The 20,400-nt window shown below is 40.3% G+C and overlaps 1 protein-coding gene across 1 annotated transcript in view; it reads left to right on the top strand.

The window, feature by feature from the left end:
• The window catches only part of MAST4 (microtubule associated serine/threonine kinase family member 4), a 272,663-nt gene that overhangs the window by 49,015 nt on the left and 203,248 nt on the right, over positions 1-20,400 (top strand). The window contains exon 2 of the mRNA XM_040580146.1: positions 7,600-7,738. Coding sequence (XP_040436080.1) covers positions 7,600-7,738 — 139 coding nt within the window. The remainder of the gene's footprint in view (positions 1-7,599; positions 7,739-20,400) is intronic.

Here is a 20,400-nt window from a genome sequence, read left to right as displayed (position 1 = left end):
CAAGTTTCCAGTTGTTGTATCATTGGCCCAGAAACGATGTTTCCCAGACCCTGGCAGCTGCCCACCAGAGTTGGAACTTGGGTTGTGTCCATGGTTTCCTCTCTGAATGAAGTGGGGGTATTTGAGCAGATTTCTGCTGGCTTTCTCTTGCTGCCTCCCAGCTACTCACTGAGTCTTTTGCAAATTTCAACACTACAGAACACTTTTCCTGACAAGATGGCCAGCAGGATGGGGACAGGAAGGGAGTCTCCTTCCTGCTGTATGGCGGTGGCATGCGCCGTTGCACATCTGGGCAGTGAAGGTTGGGTTTTCTTTTTTTACCCTCTTCTGTCAGATTGCTTTTAAAACTGGAAGCGAAGGTGAAACATGAGCGCACATCCTGATGTGCAGGCAGTGCTCAGAATAGCTGTACCGCTGCAGAGAGGGGGATTCCTTCTAGACAGTACATTTAGCTGTGTGGGTTGGACCGACCCCTTGAACGCTGCTGTCTGTTTTCAGGCTTTTTGGGATTACATTATTGAGCTTCTTTACAAAATCCACTGTGATTAGTCCAGTCCCTCTGAGCCCTTCCTAGTAGGGCTGACCAATTGAGCTGCTGCAGCTTCAGCCTGGCTAATAGTTTGTGTGTGGTGCTTTGACGTCTCGCTTTCAAAGAGTGTTTGCAGTTTTCCCTAGGCTGGAAATGAAGAGGGGTTTTTTGTTTGTTTGGGGTTTTTTTTGTGGTTTTTTTTGTGTTTTTTTTTTTTTTTTGTCAGAAGCAAAGGCTTTTGTACATCATATGCGTTCCTGAGAAGGTAGCTGTATGACTGTGAGATTAAAAAGAAAGTCTCGGTGCTAGTGAACTACCCTATGTGATGCCCTTTAACCATGAGTTGAGCTGTATCTGTATCTGTTTAATTAGAATGATTTCTTAGTTTTTGGCCCTTGTTGTAGGGTCTTACAAGAGATCTGCAGAACCTGCTATTTGTTAATCTTTTTCTTAATGTTCATTAAGGCTGGGTGACTAAATTCAAGGAGACTTAGGGCAGGCTGAGTTTTGAAAGCAGTGTCTTCAGTACAAATACTGTTGCTTCCTTTGTTCCCTGGAAAGGGAGCAGTCTGTCCATCTGTGTGTATGGAGCTGACACACAGGAGGCTTTCAAGAACTGAAAGACTTAATCATATTGTAACAAAACTGTTCCATCTTAACCAGGGTAAAGTAATAATTGGCTCAGACAGCAGTGTGCATGCATATTTATAGGCCATTTCTTGACCTTGTAGAATACTGTGAAGGCTGAGCTTCACATTCTGTGCAATCATGTGTAAATATGTTTGTGAAAAAGCGTTGGAAGCAAGATGATTTTTTTAAGGTAGCTATAGCTGATTCTTCCTGTTCCTCTGAGCTGTACTTACTTGTTTTTTTTTTAAAATGACCAGAGGTCAGGTTTGTTTTCTAGAAAAAATCAACTGTTTTAAAGGCAAATTTGCATTTCTAGAATGGGTGTGAAGTGGGTAGCAAAACAATCTGGATATATCTATTGATCCATAGCAGAATCTGAAAATATATCTGTACTACCTAGGATATGATAGGTAAGAACATGCTACAGAAAAGCATCATGAACTTTTTCCGCTGATTTTATCTGTACAGTGTGATATATTTGGCATAATAAACTATACAATTTTGAGTGGTCACTTTAGGTTTAAGTATTGTGTTCATCTGTGTATGTAGGATGATAATAAATAAATGGGTTAGAAGTGATGCTTTAAGCAGCAGAGCTTCACAATGCATTTATTCTCTACCTTGGTAAGGACATGTTTGCAGTGTTAGCTGCAGGTTGTGTTCTTACATAAATTGAGAGTTGCTGTATGAATGATTCACAAATAATAATATGACTGTAAACAAGACCTTTTCTGCCTCTTAGCCTTTTCCTTCAACAGGGATCCTAGGACCTGACTTACTTTCTGCCTATGTAGCAGCTGACAAGCTGGTGTCACTGTCCTAATGAGGAAACTGGAGGTCATGGAAGGAAATGACATAGTCCAAGGCTTGAAGTCTAGAACAGGAATGGCAGATGCCATTCAACTGGAGAATTAGGGAGGTTGCTCAGCCCAAAGTGAGGGAGATCCTTCCCGTGGAGGGGTGTGTGGAAAGACAGTGCTGAATTTAAGAAAAGTGGGATGAATAGTCCTCTTCCTATTTGATTTATGGCAGGTGGTGGTGAAGAAAAAAGTCTTTGCTTCTGAGGAAGTGTGATAAGAAGTGGGGCAAGAAACAGCATCTTTCCTGGTCCAGTGAAATCTGTATGGCCTGGTGTGAATTCCTCCGTATCCATTCTTTGCCTTTATTATCCTTGGCTTCTTGGAAGTGGTGGTAGTTTTTGGAGAAGTTTTTCCTTGTATCTCTGCGTGGAATTAGGTTATTTGTGATTCTCTTATTTTGCAAAGCAGAGGCTGCTCTAAGAGCTGTGAATACAGAAGAGTTGCATAGTTCTCTAAACCTTTGTCAAAACCGAGGTGGGTTAATACTGCTTGTGGACAAAGGGAACGTATAATACTGCAACCATCAGCTGATTTAATTGGAACTGCTAACAGTCTTGTTCAGCTGTTGGGTTTGATGCAGGTTCATGGGGACTCCTGTGTATCCCCAGATTGCTCGTATTGCGCCCTCAAGCAGGATCCTGCAAAAGTTGGTGTTCTGACAAAAAATGGGGAAATTGAGGGCAAATTGATTCAGTCCTGGTTCCCTGGAGGGAATTCCTGTGTAACAGGAGACTGGCACTCAAATCCCATCCATATTCCTGTAGGATCTTTAAATCTATATGTAGAGGTCTACAGTAGGATATTTTGGTGTTTCTGTTCTATGTAATTTTTAAACCATTCTCCTCTAATGATACTGTCCGTTCTTTTTGGTGAGGTTCAGAGGAGTGAGTGGGGGGGAACAGGGATTTGTGGAAGGTGTTGCCCTAAATTTTACAGTGCTTCTGTAGAAATTCATCATACCTGCAACATAAATAGGCAGATTTTAAAATGAAATTTATGGAAAAATGGTTTGGAAAAAATGAGTTTTGTAGAACAGTACCTTCTGCATAGCTTGGAGTTTGCTGTGTGTTTTCCATCTTTCAAACTGCCTTTGTCGGAAAGGAATTATTCAATATTTAGTGTTCGGGGAGGAAGTGTTTTTAGATAAGTTAACTATCTGTGCATTGTGAATATTAACAGCAGATACTGGTAGAGAGATGTGTACTGATTAAAAATCCATCTCTAAGTGGCCATATACACTTTGGGGCTATCTTAATTCCCTCTGTACTATAGATACTGGGCAATCAAATGTACTAGTTTTCATATGCTTTGTCTTAGCTGTTATGCGTCTTTGAAGTCGCGCCTTTCTGAAGTAACTTCTCAAAATCTTTCATTGCCCTGCTCTGCAATGCCATAGGCAATGGGGAAGACTGCCCTCTGTTATCCCAGTGCTCCTTAAGTCACTAACATTTCTTTAAAAAGGGTGTGGAGAGAAGTGTATGTTTGCAGCCCAAGTACAGTAATAAGACTGTGGGCAGAGCATGTGATAGCCAAAACCTCAAAGTATAAAGTGAATGTCTGTTGGAAAGTGTCTGCAGGTATACAGCTATTGTATTTTTTAAACCGTGTTGTCAAGCAAGTTTCACCATAAAATAAAAATATATTAAAAAAAAAAAAACCCAAACCAAAAAAACAACAAAACAAAAACCCAACCAACTGAACCCTGGTTCTTCTGTTGTGCTTGTATATAATCCAACATCAACACATGTCCACATAGCTGGTAAGCATGGAGTAAATATCATTAGTGATGACTGTGGCTGGGCAAAACTGTTTGATGTGCTGAGTAGAAACAGCTTGAGTAAAATTATTTAAAATATCTCTGGTAGAGTTTCAACGACCCTCATTCCTAAAGATACTGCTTTGATGTTGTCTTGTGGACAGCAGTGTCCAGTCTGTACCCGATACGACGTACCACCTGAACTTTCATAGCATTTGGGTTTCCAGGAGGTTTTTCAAATAACCATTAACAAGATTGAATAGGTCTTGTTATTACTTATTTAAACTTGTCATAAACTTCTTATTGAATGATTGTAGCGTCATTTTGGCTGAATTAACCACTGTGTTACTTGAATATGTGCCATGTTTTACCTCTTCAGAATCAGCTGTGTATTGCAAGGAATAGGACCTAATAAAATGTTCTCTATTGGTTTCACTTACTTGGACTTGAATACTGAGCCTGACAGGAGGGGAAGGCTGCTCTGTTGAGGACACAAAGGCTTTTCATCAACTGCATAGTGCTTGAAGTGTAAGGCCTGAATGGGGACTAGAGAGACCCTCTGGGTCATCTAGCTGTTCATTATTTGAGAGCAGCACAAGAGTTTATTCAAGAGGAGCTTGCAAGCCTGACTGCTTTCTGCAGTCCATTTCCCTCATGTTTCCCCAGCATCCCGAGTTGTTATGTTAAGGCTGTTACAGGGTATATCCTTGTCGACTTAGTCTACTACAACAGCAGTTACAATGTACACACGGCTTTCCAATACACACTGTATGTACTGCAGATGTTATTTTGCCCTTTGGAAGCAAAAGTAAGCCTTTGGATAGCTTCCAGAAATGCTTTGTTGATATGATACACATATCAAAGGAGCTGGCCATCAATATGAAAATGTTAAATCTCCTATTTCCATATTGTTTCTTTGCATTGCTAGATGATATAATGTATTTTGGTATAGTTCCTTCAGGTGATGAGATGTGGTTGTCTAAATCCAGCTGAAACACAGCCGACAGATCTGTGTGTTGTCTACTATATTGAATTTGACTGTTCCCATATTAAATAGAACTTCTGCCCCCAAGAAACATTTAGTGAAACCTAATATTGTTGTGATATTTTGGTCTTTAGGCGTATGCAAGAATGCCTTTTTTGTTGTCTCCAAGTAATAGAATCGTGTTCTTCTTCCAACAGAATCTGAATTTCACCTTTTTGTGTTTAAAAATGCAAAACTTCAGAAATTGCCTTTCATTCCTCTGTTTCTCATGTCAGAGAATTGCATGTTGAGTTTCAAGCTGAGGACATCATGTTGAAAAGTGTTGGTGGGAAGAATGTCTCTCCCCTTCCCATTCCCTTTCTTTCCTCCCCAGTCCTGTTTCCCAAGAACCTGCACATGTAGGACCTCAGGCATGGCCATTTCACATGGGGTCACAATGTCATCCTCCTGGCTGGTAGCTTCTGTCCCGTGGCTGAGACCCAGTCCCTGACTGCATGGGTCTGTCTTCTCTGTTTCTGTGAAATCCTTGAAGAAGCTTGTATTGTTGAGAACTTGCGTGCCTGAACTTGGTGCTGGAATTGTATCAAATTGTAGTTGGGGCAGAGTCACCTAGCAGCAAGGAGGTACCATTGCAAGAGAGTGCTGTCAGGGCATTGCTGTTAAAATGATAAGCTAATGGGGGTTGATGTTTAAACTGTCTTAGCTTTTAAGCATCATACTTTCTGAAGCTGATAGTTGGGACACTGGAAAAACATCTTAGATATGAATTGAGGACCTCGATGGTACCGTGCTGCGCTGTGCTGTAGCTCCATCTTAAAGTTTCTTCTGAAACCCTGAAAGCTGTGGAAAAGGGGCACAAATTAATTGGAATTCCGGATTTTGTGATCAGACTGCGTGTCACAGAATGCCCAAGTGTGTTTATTGTGGGAGTGACTTTAGCAGCTGTGAAGCATAACTGATTATATGAGGAAAAGGTGACAAGGTGGAATGCAGTAATTCTGTTTTGTAACTTAAGTGACAGTGTTCAGGGAGCTTAATGCATTTGTTGATATTTTTTCTTTTTTTCCCCCTTCTTGTTGTTTCAAGCTTTTTATGAACCTTATGCCAGGAAAAAGTTTTCAAATGTGGTTGATTACTTTGAAGTCCGTTTTAAGAAAGTACATGAATTTTTGCCAATAACTCACCTAAACCACAGAGTCATTCTTGAGTGCAGTCTTGAGCAGTCATTGCTGTCCGTCAGTCATCAGTATTAGCTTACAGACATGTGGGAGTCCCAAAATAATGTTCCTTAGAAGCCAGCTGTTGTCAGTCATTCCCTTTTTAACTGATTTGTAAATTCAGCTTGTGAGGTATCTTAGCACTTGGAAATAGAAATATTTGTGATATACAGGGGTTTGTGAAAGATAAATGGTAACAATGGTTAATTAAATAGTCTTTGTGACCCCAAGCCTTCCAGTTTAGGAAATTGCTGAAGGCATGGACTGTGAGTTCGTAAGTTAGTTCAGTGCCTGTCATGAACATGAATGAGTCCTAATATCCTGAAGAAGCAGATTCAGAAACGAACATGTTCCTTGATGCTTTAGAAATGTGTATCTGCAAATGATTCAAATAAGCTGCAGATCTGATAAAAAACCCCAAACAAAACCGAACCCCAAACCACTAACTTACCTGAAATACTAAATTCAAAAGAAACTCTAAACACGGGATTTGAAATACTTTGTAGGGAATACAGTACTTTGCTGTGGGATTAGTGGTAAGCAAAAATGGGCTTCACTGTGCATCTTCATTGGTGACTATGGTGACTCCTTCCCTTCGAGTGGACAGAGAGGATGAAGCAGTCAGATATGCAGGTGATACATAGACTTTTTGGCTGATAAGTCTCAGTACATGAACTGCAGAAATCTTAAAAGACTTTGTACTTGGTTTCCTAAAATAAGGGTGTTGAGAATCAGGGTTTAAATGCTACAGAATAACGTTTGAGTGCTTTGTAAAATAGTGACACCACCTGACTGCACAAGTTTAAGGTGAAGGATGCTTGTAGAATTTTCTGCTTTGCTTACTTGCATCCCTGCTTTTTCTTTGTCTGTATTTGCTCAATTATTTTTTCTTTTGGTTTCTTTTTTTTTTTTTTTGTGAATTTTATCAAATACAGAGATATCAAATGTATTGTCAAAACCAGAGGGTTAACATCTTGTGTAGGAATAGTGACAGCAACAGAATTTGAGGATCTGTATTTATGCTTATTTCAAAGTCAGTGTAAATGAATGCCTGTTTTATGAACAGTATAAATTATTTCTTTTTGTTGGGGTTGATAAATCCATTTGTCAGCGTTTCCCTACACCGGGCAGTGGATTGCATTTTGTTGATGGCACAGTGCCATCTAGTGACAGCTCACGTGAAGGCAGGGAGAAATTGGTAAGGAAAGATGTTGGCAAGGGCAGGTATCTCATGGGTTGCAAAGTCAGGTCGCTCACAGCTGCAAAAAGACTACTTTATGGAAGGTTAAATAAGCTGAAGTCTGATCCCGCATACTTTGAGACAGGACCACTGCGAAAACACTCCTTGTGTGAGAGTGTGGTTGGAGGTGGTATGAGCTGTACTAGAGGAAGGTGGCTTTCTTACACAGCCAGCCACAAGTCTGGCACTTGTGAAATTTTTTGTTTCATTTAGTAATTTAATTACCTTAAAATCTTTGTAAACACTTCCCCCTCCTCCCTGCCCCATGCTGCCATAACCTTTATGTAAAGGTAAGTTAGGTTTTGTTTTTTTTTCAGTGAAGGTAAGCATATAAACTATATATACATATTTATTTTATTTTTTAAACTCTGTTTCTTTGCAGCTTGGTTACCTATTCCCCCAGCCTATGTCTTCTCGAAAATGCAGCAGTCCTGAAGTCATTTGTGTCCCTAAGTTTAAGAGGCAGTTGAGTGAAGATGGCAGACAGTTCAGAAGAGGAAGCCTTGGAGGAGCTTTGACTGGTGAGTTTGGGGTGTATGTAATGTCACCTGGAGGTGTAGCAGCTGTGGAGCTGATGATACCTTGCCCCTGGCATTTGCCTTGTGGCTGAACTCTTTGGGCAAGGTGTGAGTTCCACCCGGAGTTTCCATAAAGTGTCTTCCATGTGGGCTCCCCAGTTGTCAGTCGAGTGAGCTCACGTTTGAGGCTCTGTCTTGATGGGGTGCTGATAGGTGGCTATGGACAGCCTGAAGATGACACATTTCTTGAAGTTTTCAGGAATATGGCATTTATCTTGCTGACTTAGTTTGGTGGCTTAAAGGTTGTGTGAGACATGCTTGCATGCGTTTGTTTGTCCACGTGATCACATACATCTTGTTTCCTTAGGGAGCTGAAGTGCACAGATGGTCCCTTTAGACTTAATTTCATTAAAAAAAAAAAAAGCAGTTTGGCCTCATTTATCTGGAGTCCTCACAGTGGTGGAGGGCCATTACTAGCTAGCCACTGGCTGTGGGCTGCAACTTCTCTGTGGAGCCATGCAGAAGCAGCAGGATGCTTGAGGAGGGCCCCAGGCCCTTCCTGTCCTGATAGTGTCTGATGCTGAAACTATGATTGTATCCTGGGAGGAGTGTGGCTGGGTGCTCACCAAAGAGTGGTGATTCCTGAGTGTGGAATGAAAGGAATGTGAAAACCTGTCCCAATGACAGGTTAACTGGCACTTGCTTTGTGTATTTCAAGAAAAATAATTTTTAAATTAACTAGGATTTGGCAATTAAATATGTTCCTGAAGTGCACTATTTCTAACAGTTTGAAGAATTTGTTGTGAAGAACAGGGTATTAAGTACTTGGTGAGAGGGATAATAGGGTTCAGAGACTTTTGTGGAAGGGATAAATTTGAAACTCAACATCTTATTTTATCTGTTCAAGTGATGTTGATTAGTAGCAAAATCAAACAGGTGAAATTCAGGTTAGAGGAAGTTGAAATGGCATTTACTTGAGCTGTGACTGTCTTCTGTGTCTCAGTGCTCTACATTGCTCAGAGATGTTTTTGATTAGGGATGAAAAATGGTGCCATGGTGAACAGAGGTGACTCCTCTGCCATAAGTGTCTGGGAAGTGCTTTTAAAGTATTCGCTTTTCTGACTTCCCTTCCCACCCCTTTCCCTGTCCTTATGCTGGAAGAAGCTCCAAGAAACTATTGCATTATTGCACTTTGTCTGTAATCAGTAGCTTAGAATCATAATGCTTCTTATGAGTGGCAGTATTTTTTTGTTTTTTCACCTAAGTAACAAATTGTCTCATACTTCATGAGAAGGAAAGACACATAATACCACAGGAACTCATGTCACATCAGCACGTAACAGTTGCTGTGATGTTTAGTGTCAGGGGGTAAGTTTTACAGTTTCCCTTGTGACTTCAAGATTTGTATTATGAAGATTTCAGAAACAATGTAAGAGTGTTTGTGGTCTGCATGGGCTTTCATGAAAGTAGTGCTTTAAAGCAATCTGAAATACCAGCTTTGCTAATGGTGAGCTCTGGCTTCTCTGGAGTGTTACTACTCTAAAAAATTGAAGTGTAGACCAAACTGATGTTTTACTGAAACTAAAAATTGCCAGCACACTACATATTATTTCAGCAGGAGCTGGTGTGGGGTTTTAATTTTTTTTTGTTTTGTTTAACTTTTAAATAGGGTGGTGGTCTTTAAAAATGGAACTTTTCCATGTAAGCCCTCCAGATAGGAGAAGGCAGTCTAATCGAAAACAAATGAAGCAAATGTGCATTGCTGCTGTAGTCTCTGGTCTTTATCTCTATGCTTGAATTACTGCTTGAGGCCTTTATGAAGGGAAATGGATATGCTTTTTGTCTGCTTGCAATATGTTGTGCAGGGTTTCATGTCAGGATTTGGGAATAAAGTGTGCAGTGATGCTAAACTGCTTTATTACTAATGCACTTTAAATGAACCTGAATACCCTGGGGCTTTGGTCTCCTAAAATAGTTTAAATATCTTAATAGCTTTCATGATACTGATTAAATTAATCAAAGTCATTCTGATGACAGAAGGTTCTTAGTATTCTTTTGGGATTTTTAAATAAAATTCATTTTAAAGAAAGCTCTGCAGATAGAGAACTATTTCCTGAAATTGTTTCAAATGCTCAATAACATGAAGTTAATGATTTCAGTGTTACCTTGTTACCTTGGACTTGATTTACATGATTTTTTACATGCTTAAGTTTGTGGGTTTTTTTAAGTTTCTGTAATGGTTAAGAGTGGCTCACTGTTCTGGTTTGAAACTGAAAGAATCACAGTACCGCTTAAAAAAATAAGAGGGGATGAGAAGGCCTTCAGTTAAAAATAAATAAGCTGTAAGTCCTTGTTTTCAGTTTACTTCTATGCTCACACCTCCCTTCCCTAATTTGAGTTTGAGTCTTCATGTTTCTGAAGAGATACTCATGGCCTGTGAGGGGGCAAAAATATTTGCAGACCTGTAATTTGGAAAAGTACTTGATCTTTAATATTACTTTACACTGATTGCTGCTTTCCTTTATTTTTAATTCTGTTTTGTTGCTTTTGATACTCTTAACTTAGATGCTCGCTTAATGGGGATCAGTCCATTGGAAAACAGTTCATGAGGATATTTTTGAAGTTGCTTAAGGTACAATCCCTACCTCCTGTTGTTCAAAAATAATACCTTTGCTAAACTCCTGGAAATTGAGTGGGAGTTGAGAGATGACTTCTAGCTTACAAATCTGCAGAGTATTCCTATGCTGATGCTTGTTGCTCACTCTAAATGTTAGAAAATAAGTTAATTGTGCTTTTTGTGATACTTTCTTTTGTGTTGCTGTTAGAACCACAACATTATTGAGCCATAAAGTGTAAGTAGTATTAATAACAGAAAACAAAAATAAAAATGTAATTTGTTTATATAAAACAGAATAGTTCAGCTCCTGCAGGGCTGAATACTAGGAGAGGTAAATAGATAGGGGTTTTATCTCTGGGAATAGATCCCAAATAAATGAGTTTATTGGACTTTACAACAGGGAATAATGTTATGCATGACAAATGAGAAGAAATAAAATCTGTATTATTGCAATATGTTGAATGAGACTTGAAAAACCCGAAGGTTTACAGTTACTGAGAACCTACTACTCTAAATTGGCTGAAGTAAATTGCAAAATTCTTTGTATAGGAATTTGAGAAAAATTGAGAATGATGTGCAAGCTCTTTCCAGTGGGAAATCAACACAAGGGAGGGGAGGTTTGGAAACTCGGAGAGGTGAGATGGAAACTAAACTTACATTCTACACAGCTTCAGGGAAACTGGAACCCAGGTTTGTTTTTTTTTTCCTGAATTGCCTTGTTTTAAGCAATCTGGCAACCACACGTTTTCAGTGACAAAGAATGCTCTTAGGAGTTGAGAAAAATTCAGTCAATGTTTTTCAAATAAATCTACTTTTGCTTCCTGTTGAAAATTGTTAGGGAACCACTGATATTAAATAAAGTTCAGCCAATAAAAGAAATAAATGCTGCTTCCTGGAGACACAATGCTACTATATTTTGGAGAAGTCACTTCAGCCTAATTGTTGCAACATTATTGCTTCTCTTAATCTTCATCCCCAAGAGAGGGAGGAAGACGACTTCTGGAGAGAGGCTGAATTCGGAATGAAATGACTGTATTGGATGTAGTCTGCTATTAGTCCAGCAAATCTACTTTAATACTGCTTGTTGTGAAGTGTTAATAGTATTGCTTAATAGAAAGAAAGGATGAAAAATAGTGTTTGATAATGGGGGTTGCTAAACATAAGCATCATCTGAGATAAAACAGCTTCAGAGTGAAAGTATTTGAAAGTAATTTATGACCAGTACCTCTTTTAGTTTAAAATGTCATGTTTCCAAAGGGTTATAAAGTTTTGGGTAGCAAAACGACTTACACAGTAATTAGCGTTTGCCTTTCTCTGCCTTTGCATCATAACTCCATTCCTGCTCCAGCTTACCCTTCCCTGTGTTCACCCATTCCTGTAACAGCACTTGCGACATCCTTTACCTGGGGAGTAAACTGGAGCTTTGAAAGTTCTGCCACAGGTGCTGTAAACACAGTCCTTGCACAGTTTGTTCAGCTGTGGAGTAAGTCCTGTCACAAAGCTGAGCTGTAGCTACTCGTTTAGTAGCCCAAAGTCAAGTAGAGAGGGAAAGGATCATTGCTTCAGAAGGATGCTGGTGCCCGCTGGGTGTGCAGGGGTGTTGGAGGAGTGCTGGGCAGACTGAAAGCAAAGCACGGTCAGGTCAGGTCAGGTCAGCTCTGTGCTTCTTGGGACAATAGACTTTGGTGTGTACAATATGTATTTAAATGCTTCTCGCTCTAGCCTTAGATGGCCTTCTTAAGGATTCCTAACAGTGCACAGAGTGGGGCTTTAAACTTGTTTCTAATCAGGAGAAAAGATGTTTAATTAAAAAGCTGCTTTTCTGTGGTGGCTGGTTTTCTTGATCTCCACAGACTTCAAAGGACTGTCTACAGTCAGAGGGTTTTTGGCTTAAATTGTCTACAGATTTTAGTTTGCTGTGTTCAGAGATGCTTAAATAGAATTCATGGCAGAAAGTAATGTGAAAGGCTGAGAAATTAAATAAGCTCTTACTGCAGAGGGGGTTAACCTGGCAAATCACTTGGACAAGCAAATCAAATTGGCCTTGCTTTCATGTCTCATGGCTGCTCATCTGTACTGCAGTGTGCGGTGCAGGTCTGTTCCGTCTTCTCAGCTGCCCTGGTGCAGCGTTTGGAGATTGATGTCTCCCTTTCTACTTCTGAAAGGTATGAGAGCATATTGTTGAGAAGAGTTTGTAGTCTGCAGAGTGCTGCAGCTAGCTCAGTTGTCTCTCTGCTGTACCAATAAGCTCTGCAGTGAGATATAAAGGAAAAAAAATACACTTTGTTACCTGTAGCATCAACTTCTTATCTTGCCTCCTGTTATCTCATCAATAACTGCCTGGAAACAGGCTTCCTGCTGGGCTAATTGTCTCTAATTGTGGTACGGCTGTTATCTTGCTAACCTTAAATTGATCTTACAGAAATACTGGTGACATAACACATACAGATTTAATTTTATAGAATTTTAATCCAAAGATTTGAAAGCACTTACATTAATGAAGTTACCTCATGATCTAGTGAAGAGCTGAAAACTAAGAAGTCTTAGGATGTGTATATTTTTTTCTTTAATATTCCTGCTTTGATCAGCTTTCCACCTCTGAGTCATCAGTCATCCAGATATACTCGGCAGTTACTGCTGTTCCCTTATAACTAATCTGTGGTTGATTTGAAATGAATCTGGGGATTCTTTGTTTTCTTTGCATCAGAGATTCGTTGCTTTACAAACACTAACTGGCAGAAAGGTAACAGCTTTATGGGCCATAAAGAATAAGCTATTCTCTCATCCGTGGGTTGGCATGTGCTGGCAGGACTTTGAAGGGAAGTCATATAGGGGACCAACTGGCAGTGGTAGAAATCCAGGGTTTTCACAAACATTATGCTGTGTATCTTTTTCTTATTAATATTGCTGAAAATGCAGATTAGCTCATGAAACCTTACAGTGTCAAATGCTTGATTCAGCTTGGTGGATGAGGAGAGCTGGGCATACAATCATGGGACTTGTATCTTGAAACCTCTTTGGAAATGGTAACTTCTGTACATTCTGTACAATGCTTGTCATAACTGTAATGTCACTATTTTAGTGGCAACATTTTAAAAAGATTATTAATGATGTCCAGCTGGTGTAGATAAGGGGGAAGTGTTCCCTATTTCCTCTGTATAATGTCAAAATAATTTACTGACTTCCAATTATGGGACTTATTAATTATGCATGCACAATTCCATAAAAACTCCTGTGATTTCATGGCTGTGTCTGGGGATAAGCTTGGTGGGCTTTATTGGCCTGTCTCAGGCTCCAGAAGCCAGGGTGCTGTGGGATGCAGAGGAAGGATGGCTGCCAGTGCCAAAGCTCTCAGACGTGCCTTTTTGTAGAAATTTTACTTCCTGCGTTTTCTTCCCCTCAGATATCAGAGCAGAAATGAGTTTCAAAATTGCTTTCATGTTTGTGATGCATGACAGGACTGGATGTACTCAGTTTAGAACGTCTTTTTTTCAGCTGCAGCTGCCTGAGGGCTCTCCCCGACAGTAGTGGGGAGAGGGTGGCAGCCCAGCACCAGCGCTAACACCCCTCTGTCTTGGCTACAGAAGGTTCAACAGCCAGGTGTGCATGACAACAGGCACAACACCCTTCGTTCAGTAGCATTGCCTACCCAGAACATGTGCTGGAGTCTTTTCACTGCCTTCCTCAAAGGCTTCCTTAAAGCACTGTACCACATGTTAAACTTCATCCAGAATTAGTGGAAAGAGATAGGTGCAAGCTATTCTGTAATTACACACCTGAGAAAATGTTGAGTTTTTTCCCAAGCATGCAGTATAAAGCTGTCTTTTACAGATGAAGTAAATATATTGTGCTGTGAAATACACATTTCTAAATGGTTCTTGGTGCACTGGTGGTTGAGATGACACTAGCTTATGTTTGTCACTGTCAGTTACCTTCATCATCTAAGGCAGGGGTCCTCAAACTGTTTAACCAGGGGGCCGGCGCGCGGATGCAGTGGCAGGCAGTCATCTGCGGCTGCTTGGTTCCCCCCCAACTCCCAGCGGGGGGGGGTCTGTAAATACCAGGGGCTGGATTGAGGACCCTGGGGGGCCGTAGCCGGCCTGTGGGCTGTAGTTTGAGGACCCCTGGTCTAAGGCTTCAATCAGCCTGCAGAGTTGTGTTTTTACTTCCCTGTGTGCCTAGCAAGATAATTTCCATATTCTTTCATGTCTGAACTCTGCATCATGTAATAGTGTACCTTGAGAACAGAAGATACTGTATTCCTGTCTCATTATTTTATCTTTAACTCCTTGATTGCTGCTTAATTTTGCTTGTGTCATCGGAACATGTGAAGTTGGTGTTGAGATCAAAGTAAACTCTAGCAGTAGAGTGCCCGCTTAGCAGATGCATTTGCAAGTTGGCTGTTTTGAGGGGTGGAGAGGTAGAGTTTAAACTTCTCTGGGATACTTATAAGAGCAGCTTGAAAGTTGATAAGTCATCTTGAATAGTAGAAAAATAAAATGTGGAGAAAATGAACATGCATATTAAATTTCTGAAGTTTGCATTGTAGCTCCTTAAAAAATACCCCAAGAGCTGTTGAATTAGCTGGCTGAAGTATATTCAGCAAAGTACCTGGAGAAGCACACATGAAAGAACTTGCCTGGACTTAGTTAAATGCTTGAGTTTAATCAGCTGAATACCTAAATTAGAGCTCTGTGAGGCTGCAGTCCTGTTGTTGCTAGTAACTCAGCTTGTTAGTGCAAAACTGTCTCTGCGCTGTGTTTATAAACACATTATAATTGCACATCAAGACTACATTATCTGTACTCCTAGAGGCTTACATCTTCCTCTTTCACTGGTGGACTCTGTTGAATGGATGTTGTGAAGCCAGTGGTCTGACCACATGTGGAGGGAAATTGCACCTGCTTGCTCCAAGACATATGCTTTAACATCAGTTGAATGTACAGCTTGAGAAACGCTTGAGAAGAGGGGAAAGTACTTCTTATGCTTAGTCCTTAGGTTGAAGGTTGAGGACTTGAATGGAAAAGTCTATAGATATTTTCCTGTGAAAATGAGGGCAAGCTGTTCTATTGGGAAACTTCATCTGTTGAAAAAATACTGTAAACATATAGTTACAAATAATTTCTTTAATCATGTGGCCTAGGAAGGTATATATGAAGCAAAAATAGGGATCGTAGTAGGTAGGGACTGTAGAGAAAGCAGTGTGTTGACACATCACTTCACACTTGTCATTCCTAATAGGGTTGTTGGGCATTTTCTTCACAGTGCAGTGGACGATAGTTATTTCATATCTTACCATAATTTCTTTGAAGCAGGTAGCAAAAAGATAAATGTTGAGGTGGTAGAGAGCTGGCAGCCAAGAATACTGGCAGCAGGCTGAAGTAGCTGTTCACATCGTGGTTGAACTGAGCAATGGTGAGTTTTCTGATGTTCTTAAAGTTAGAGCACGTGTATGCTATGCATAACCTGGTTGTTGCAAGTCTGCCAATATTTAGAGTTGCAAGTAAGAGCTATCTCTGAGCTTTCGGTGTGCAGGATTCTTCTTTTTGCAAATTTACATATCAGAAGGAGCAATACAGCTTTCTCATCATCACTTAAACATAGTCCAGTTTAATGTACTTTTTGAACATGAGACTGCTGAAGATTTGAGACAAGTCATTTCTAAATTCTAACTGAAGATGGAAGATGTATAGGTATTAAGTTTAAGCTCATTTAGTAATTCTCAGCCATCCCACGGTGGTATGGATGTGAGAGGGAGAGGGGAAGAAGACTACTTTAGCTGTAGGGAAGATTTTTCTAATTAAGGTAAAGCAAAGCCCATCTTCTGAGACTGATCTTTGAGGAAGCATGTGTGGTTTTTTAGTCTCTTTTGGCCTTACGCAGTAAGGCATACAACAAATATGTGCATGCTGGATGACGGAAGTAAGTAACAAAGATTCCGTTAGGGCTTTCTACAGATGCCCATTATAAAAGGAAGTTGGGCGTGTGAGAGGCAGAGGGAGATAACGGTGAACTCCAGTGTTGTATTCCCTGTGTCTACCAATGAGTATTAAGTTATTGCCATTATGTAATCAACTTAAGACACCTTTCATTGACATGTGTTTTGATAAATGTGCTGGACTAATGAGGGCTGCATTCAGGTGTGGGAGGAGACGCCATTGGTTACAGTGTTGTGACTTTGGGCTCTCTTGATAGTTTCAGGCACAGGAAGGGTAGCAGAGGTGGTAGCAGAGGTGCCAGCAAAGCCACTGTGGAAGGCATGGGAGGCGCTCAGAGGCCATCTTAGGATCGAATGGGACAGCAGCAGGGGACGTGTATCAGTAGTTGACTTGTCTGCATCAGTAGCTGATGAAAGTAATAAGAAAATTACTACTGGTGTGGCAATGGTCTGTTGTTAGATGGAGATTGGCCTGGACACTGGCAGTATTTATGTGCTGTATGTGGGCCAAAAATGCCAAATTAAGATGGAAGGGATCAGGTGGAGTTGAGGTGAATTCTTCTTCTCTGTCCCCCAATGAGTCAGTTCACTCAAAAAGGAGGGTAGTTGCTTGCAGCATTAAACTTGGAGGCAGAAATGAATGCAGTGTAAAAAGTAATAACGCATTTCAGCTTAAGCTTTATGTGTAATACCAGTGCTTAAACCAAGGCCAGGCTGGATGTGACTTTTGAGCACCCTGGTCTAGTGGAAGGTGTCTCTGCCCATGGCAGGGGGGCTGGAACTAGGTGATTTCTAAGGTTCCTTCCCAACCAAACTGTTATGTGAAAAGTGTGGTTATGTGTAAACTCAAGGGGTTCTTAAAGAAAATGTGAAAGGGGGAAAATACATGCAATAATGAGTGAAACTGTAACAGGAGAAAATGTGGGAGTTCTACAGCAGCAAGAAAAAGGAGTGGATAGTCCGAGGGTTTTTTTTTTCTTATTTTTTTTTTTTAAGGGAGGAATCCAGGGAGAGTTGCTGACCAACTAGTGGTGAGGGACTGTTTTGTTAAATGGTGGTTCAACACAGTGGCACTGTAATCCCTCAAAGAAAGTGGACTGAGTTGGCAGATTTTTTTTTTTTTCTGTAAGAAATGTTGATGTTCCATTTGCCTTTGGAAATAGAAAAAACTCATTTCATTCCTGTAAAGTATATGCAACTTTTCTTATTTTAAGCAGCACAGGATTGAAAGTACAGCTGTTATTTAAAGATATTTTGTTGCAGTTGGTGTTCTTGTTGGTAACTGCTTATCTCCTGGTAATACCTCTCTGCATAAAGGTTAATGGTATTCCCAGATAAGAGGTTTATCTGTTACCATCTTTTTGTACAAGCCATGGCTTTTTCTGCTTCTATAGAAAGCGTGTTTATTGTATGCTATTTTTGTGTTTAAAAGCACATTTGGATGCACTATGATAAGAACTGGAATTTGCAGACAGTGTGCTACGCTTACCTTGATTTCAGTATGTTGTGAAATCTCCAGTACCCTCAAGGCTCCTGTTTGGGGTAAGGATGGGAGGACAGGTCATTCCAGCTTACATTTTCATTGGCAGTTTTGCTAGTGTTGACTGCCTAATTAGGTACTCCACAGGCTATCCAAAGTTATTTTAAATATTTCTAGAGGTTAATCATGAAAGAGAAATAATGGAGTATTAAGTGAATTCTTACAGTGCAGACACTGGCCCTGTGATGCTGAGTTAATCTACTCTGGTTTCTTGTCAGTCAGGCAAAATCTTACAGTTGAAGGAAAGGCTTAGTGTAAGATCTTCTTGTTGTAAAGAGTAGGTTTGCCTCCCATCTTGCCTCTGTACTAAAATATCTTAGACTTTCTTTCAGACATTTGAGCAAGATAAAAACTGAGTAAAACAGAGATGCCTATAAAGGACAAAGAATAATGGTGTCCATTGGAGATGTTCTGTGTCAGCATAGCCCTGCCCATGGTAAGGTACGGAGCGCTGTGCTCTGCTGGGTGACTGACATGAATAGGAATCACAATATTGGTTTGCCGTATTTTGGGTCTGGCTCGCATTTAAAGCAAAAAGTAAGGACAAACATTAATAATAAACCTTTCTGGCTTGGGATCCAAACCTAAACAAAACCAGATTAATTTATGGACAAAATACAAATGATGGCCTTCCATTTTGTTTTTTTTTCCCATGGGACGCTCAGCGGGTTTATCTGAAATGAGAATCAGTGTACTCTGGGAAAAGCCTAATGTCTGACAATGGATTTTGAGACTATTTTCAAACCCTGACTAGAAAGTGTATTGGTTAACCAAAGAGTGATGCTCTTCCCCGGTTTTAGAACAAGCTTTAATAAACAAGGCCTTTTTCTTACTTGCATTCTGTTTTTTCCTAAAGATCAGAGGACAAATCTATTGTTTTCAAGTATTGATTCCTATGATGATAAAATGCACTAAGAGTATGCTAACAGTGATCAACTTGCAAATTGTTTAATGTAATTTTCCTGTGGCTTCTAGGGTGGGTTAATACAGAGTTTCTGAGTGACTTGTGTAATATATGCCTACTTGACTAAACAGGTGTTGCCAAAGCATTTTACTGGTGTTACCAAGAGTGATACAATATTTGGAGCTGGCTTGACTTTGCTGGAATTTTAGGAGCCTTCTTGCAGAGTTTCATTACAGTGTTTGTAGGGTGCATTCTAGCTCGAGAGATTTTTGTAATGAGGGGAGCCAGCATGAGGAAATACCTGGTTTCACCCAGAGAACCTCATCTTACCATTGACTTGAAGGAGTAGAGTCAAAAAGCAAGTAAAGGAAATGCATAGACCTCTTTTGATGTGGAAAGCATTAAAGAAATAAAACATACCTGTTTAAGCGCGAGGTATATATAGCTTTTTTTTTCCCCACTCACTTTTCAATTCTCTTTCTCGTGCCTGGATGAGAAGGAATTAACCTTTTGAGGTGATAGATATAAGCTGTAATTGACTGCATAAGTCACTGGTGTATTGCAGGATTGACTTCAATGGAATATCAGACATGTGGACGTTGGAATCAATGCCTTAAGCTTTTATAGCATCCTTGTAGTTGAGGATGGTGAGAGACTGTGTAAAAAGTTAACCAGAATTTGATATAAACAGGCAAAGAGAGCAGATGGTAAATTAATTCAGTCTTTCCAGTTCTGGAAAATGTTATCCTGGATAATTGGGCAAGAAACCACAGCTTTGTTACACATTTTCTTCTAGTCTTGGGCAAGCTGTTAGGAAATTGGGTGAAAAATGTCTGTGGATTCTGCTTTACCAGTGTAATAAAGAACAGTAGCACATCTTGAAGATTAATTGGGAAGCATTAAAAAGACTGTCCTGTGCTGCTTCTTGGCAACTCTCTGAGACAGTCAGTTTACAGAGACCAGTGGATCTGCTGTTAAAAATAAAGTTATGAAGCTGAGGCCTTTGATTTCATGGCAAATCCCGTGTCAATGGTCATACACATACCCACTCTGTAGTTCTCTGAGGTGACAAGATTAATGAGGTGGGAATTAGTAATTTCAGGAAACAAAAGTTTAGAATGTTTCATTTGAAGGTGGTTTTCATTTGAACTGTTCATTGTGGTTTTGAACCTAGATTTGATTTAAAAAATAATAATAATCTTTTCAATTGTCACTTTGCATCAGCTTGTCTTCTAAGATAAGTCAGTTGCTTTAGTAGTGTTATTGTCGCAAACTGAAGGTGGACGTATGTGATACGAGCAGTATATAGCCTCTTGTTCTGTTCCTTGACAGGGGCTGACAGTAAGCAAAAAGGAACAGTATCACTACATACTTGTCCTTTTAGTTACCTGAGTATTCTCCCTACTGCTGGTTTACAGCTCAGGGGCTTCCTGAGCCAGAGGTGCTTTCTACCTAACTAGTACCTGTGGGGACATGTTCCAGACTGAGTGGCAGAGCTTTGGCTGGGGATCTGACCTTCTCTGGCACTGGGCCCGAGCTGGTCTGGCCACAATGAAGTGATGCTACTAGGTGGTCAGCATGCAACCACTGAGGAGGGGTCTGCCAGCTGCTCCCTCAGAGCCTGATGCCAGTGCTCCTGCGGTTTGGCTGGTCTGTGCCTCAGGGA

Source organism: Falco naumanni, chromosome Z (genome assembly GCF_017639655.2).
Source record: "Falco naumanni isolate bFalNau1 chromosome Z, bFalNau1.pat, whole genome shotgun sequence".
NCBI lineage: Eukaryota > Metazoa > Chordata > Aves > Falconiformes > Falconidae > Falco > Falco naumanni.
The sequence above is the reverse complement of the archived record's forward strand: the minus strand, read 5'-3'. Positions and strand labels throughout refer to the sequence as shown.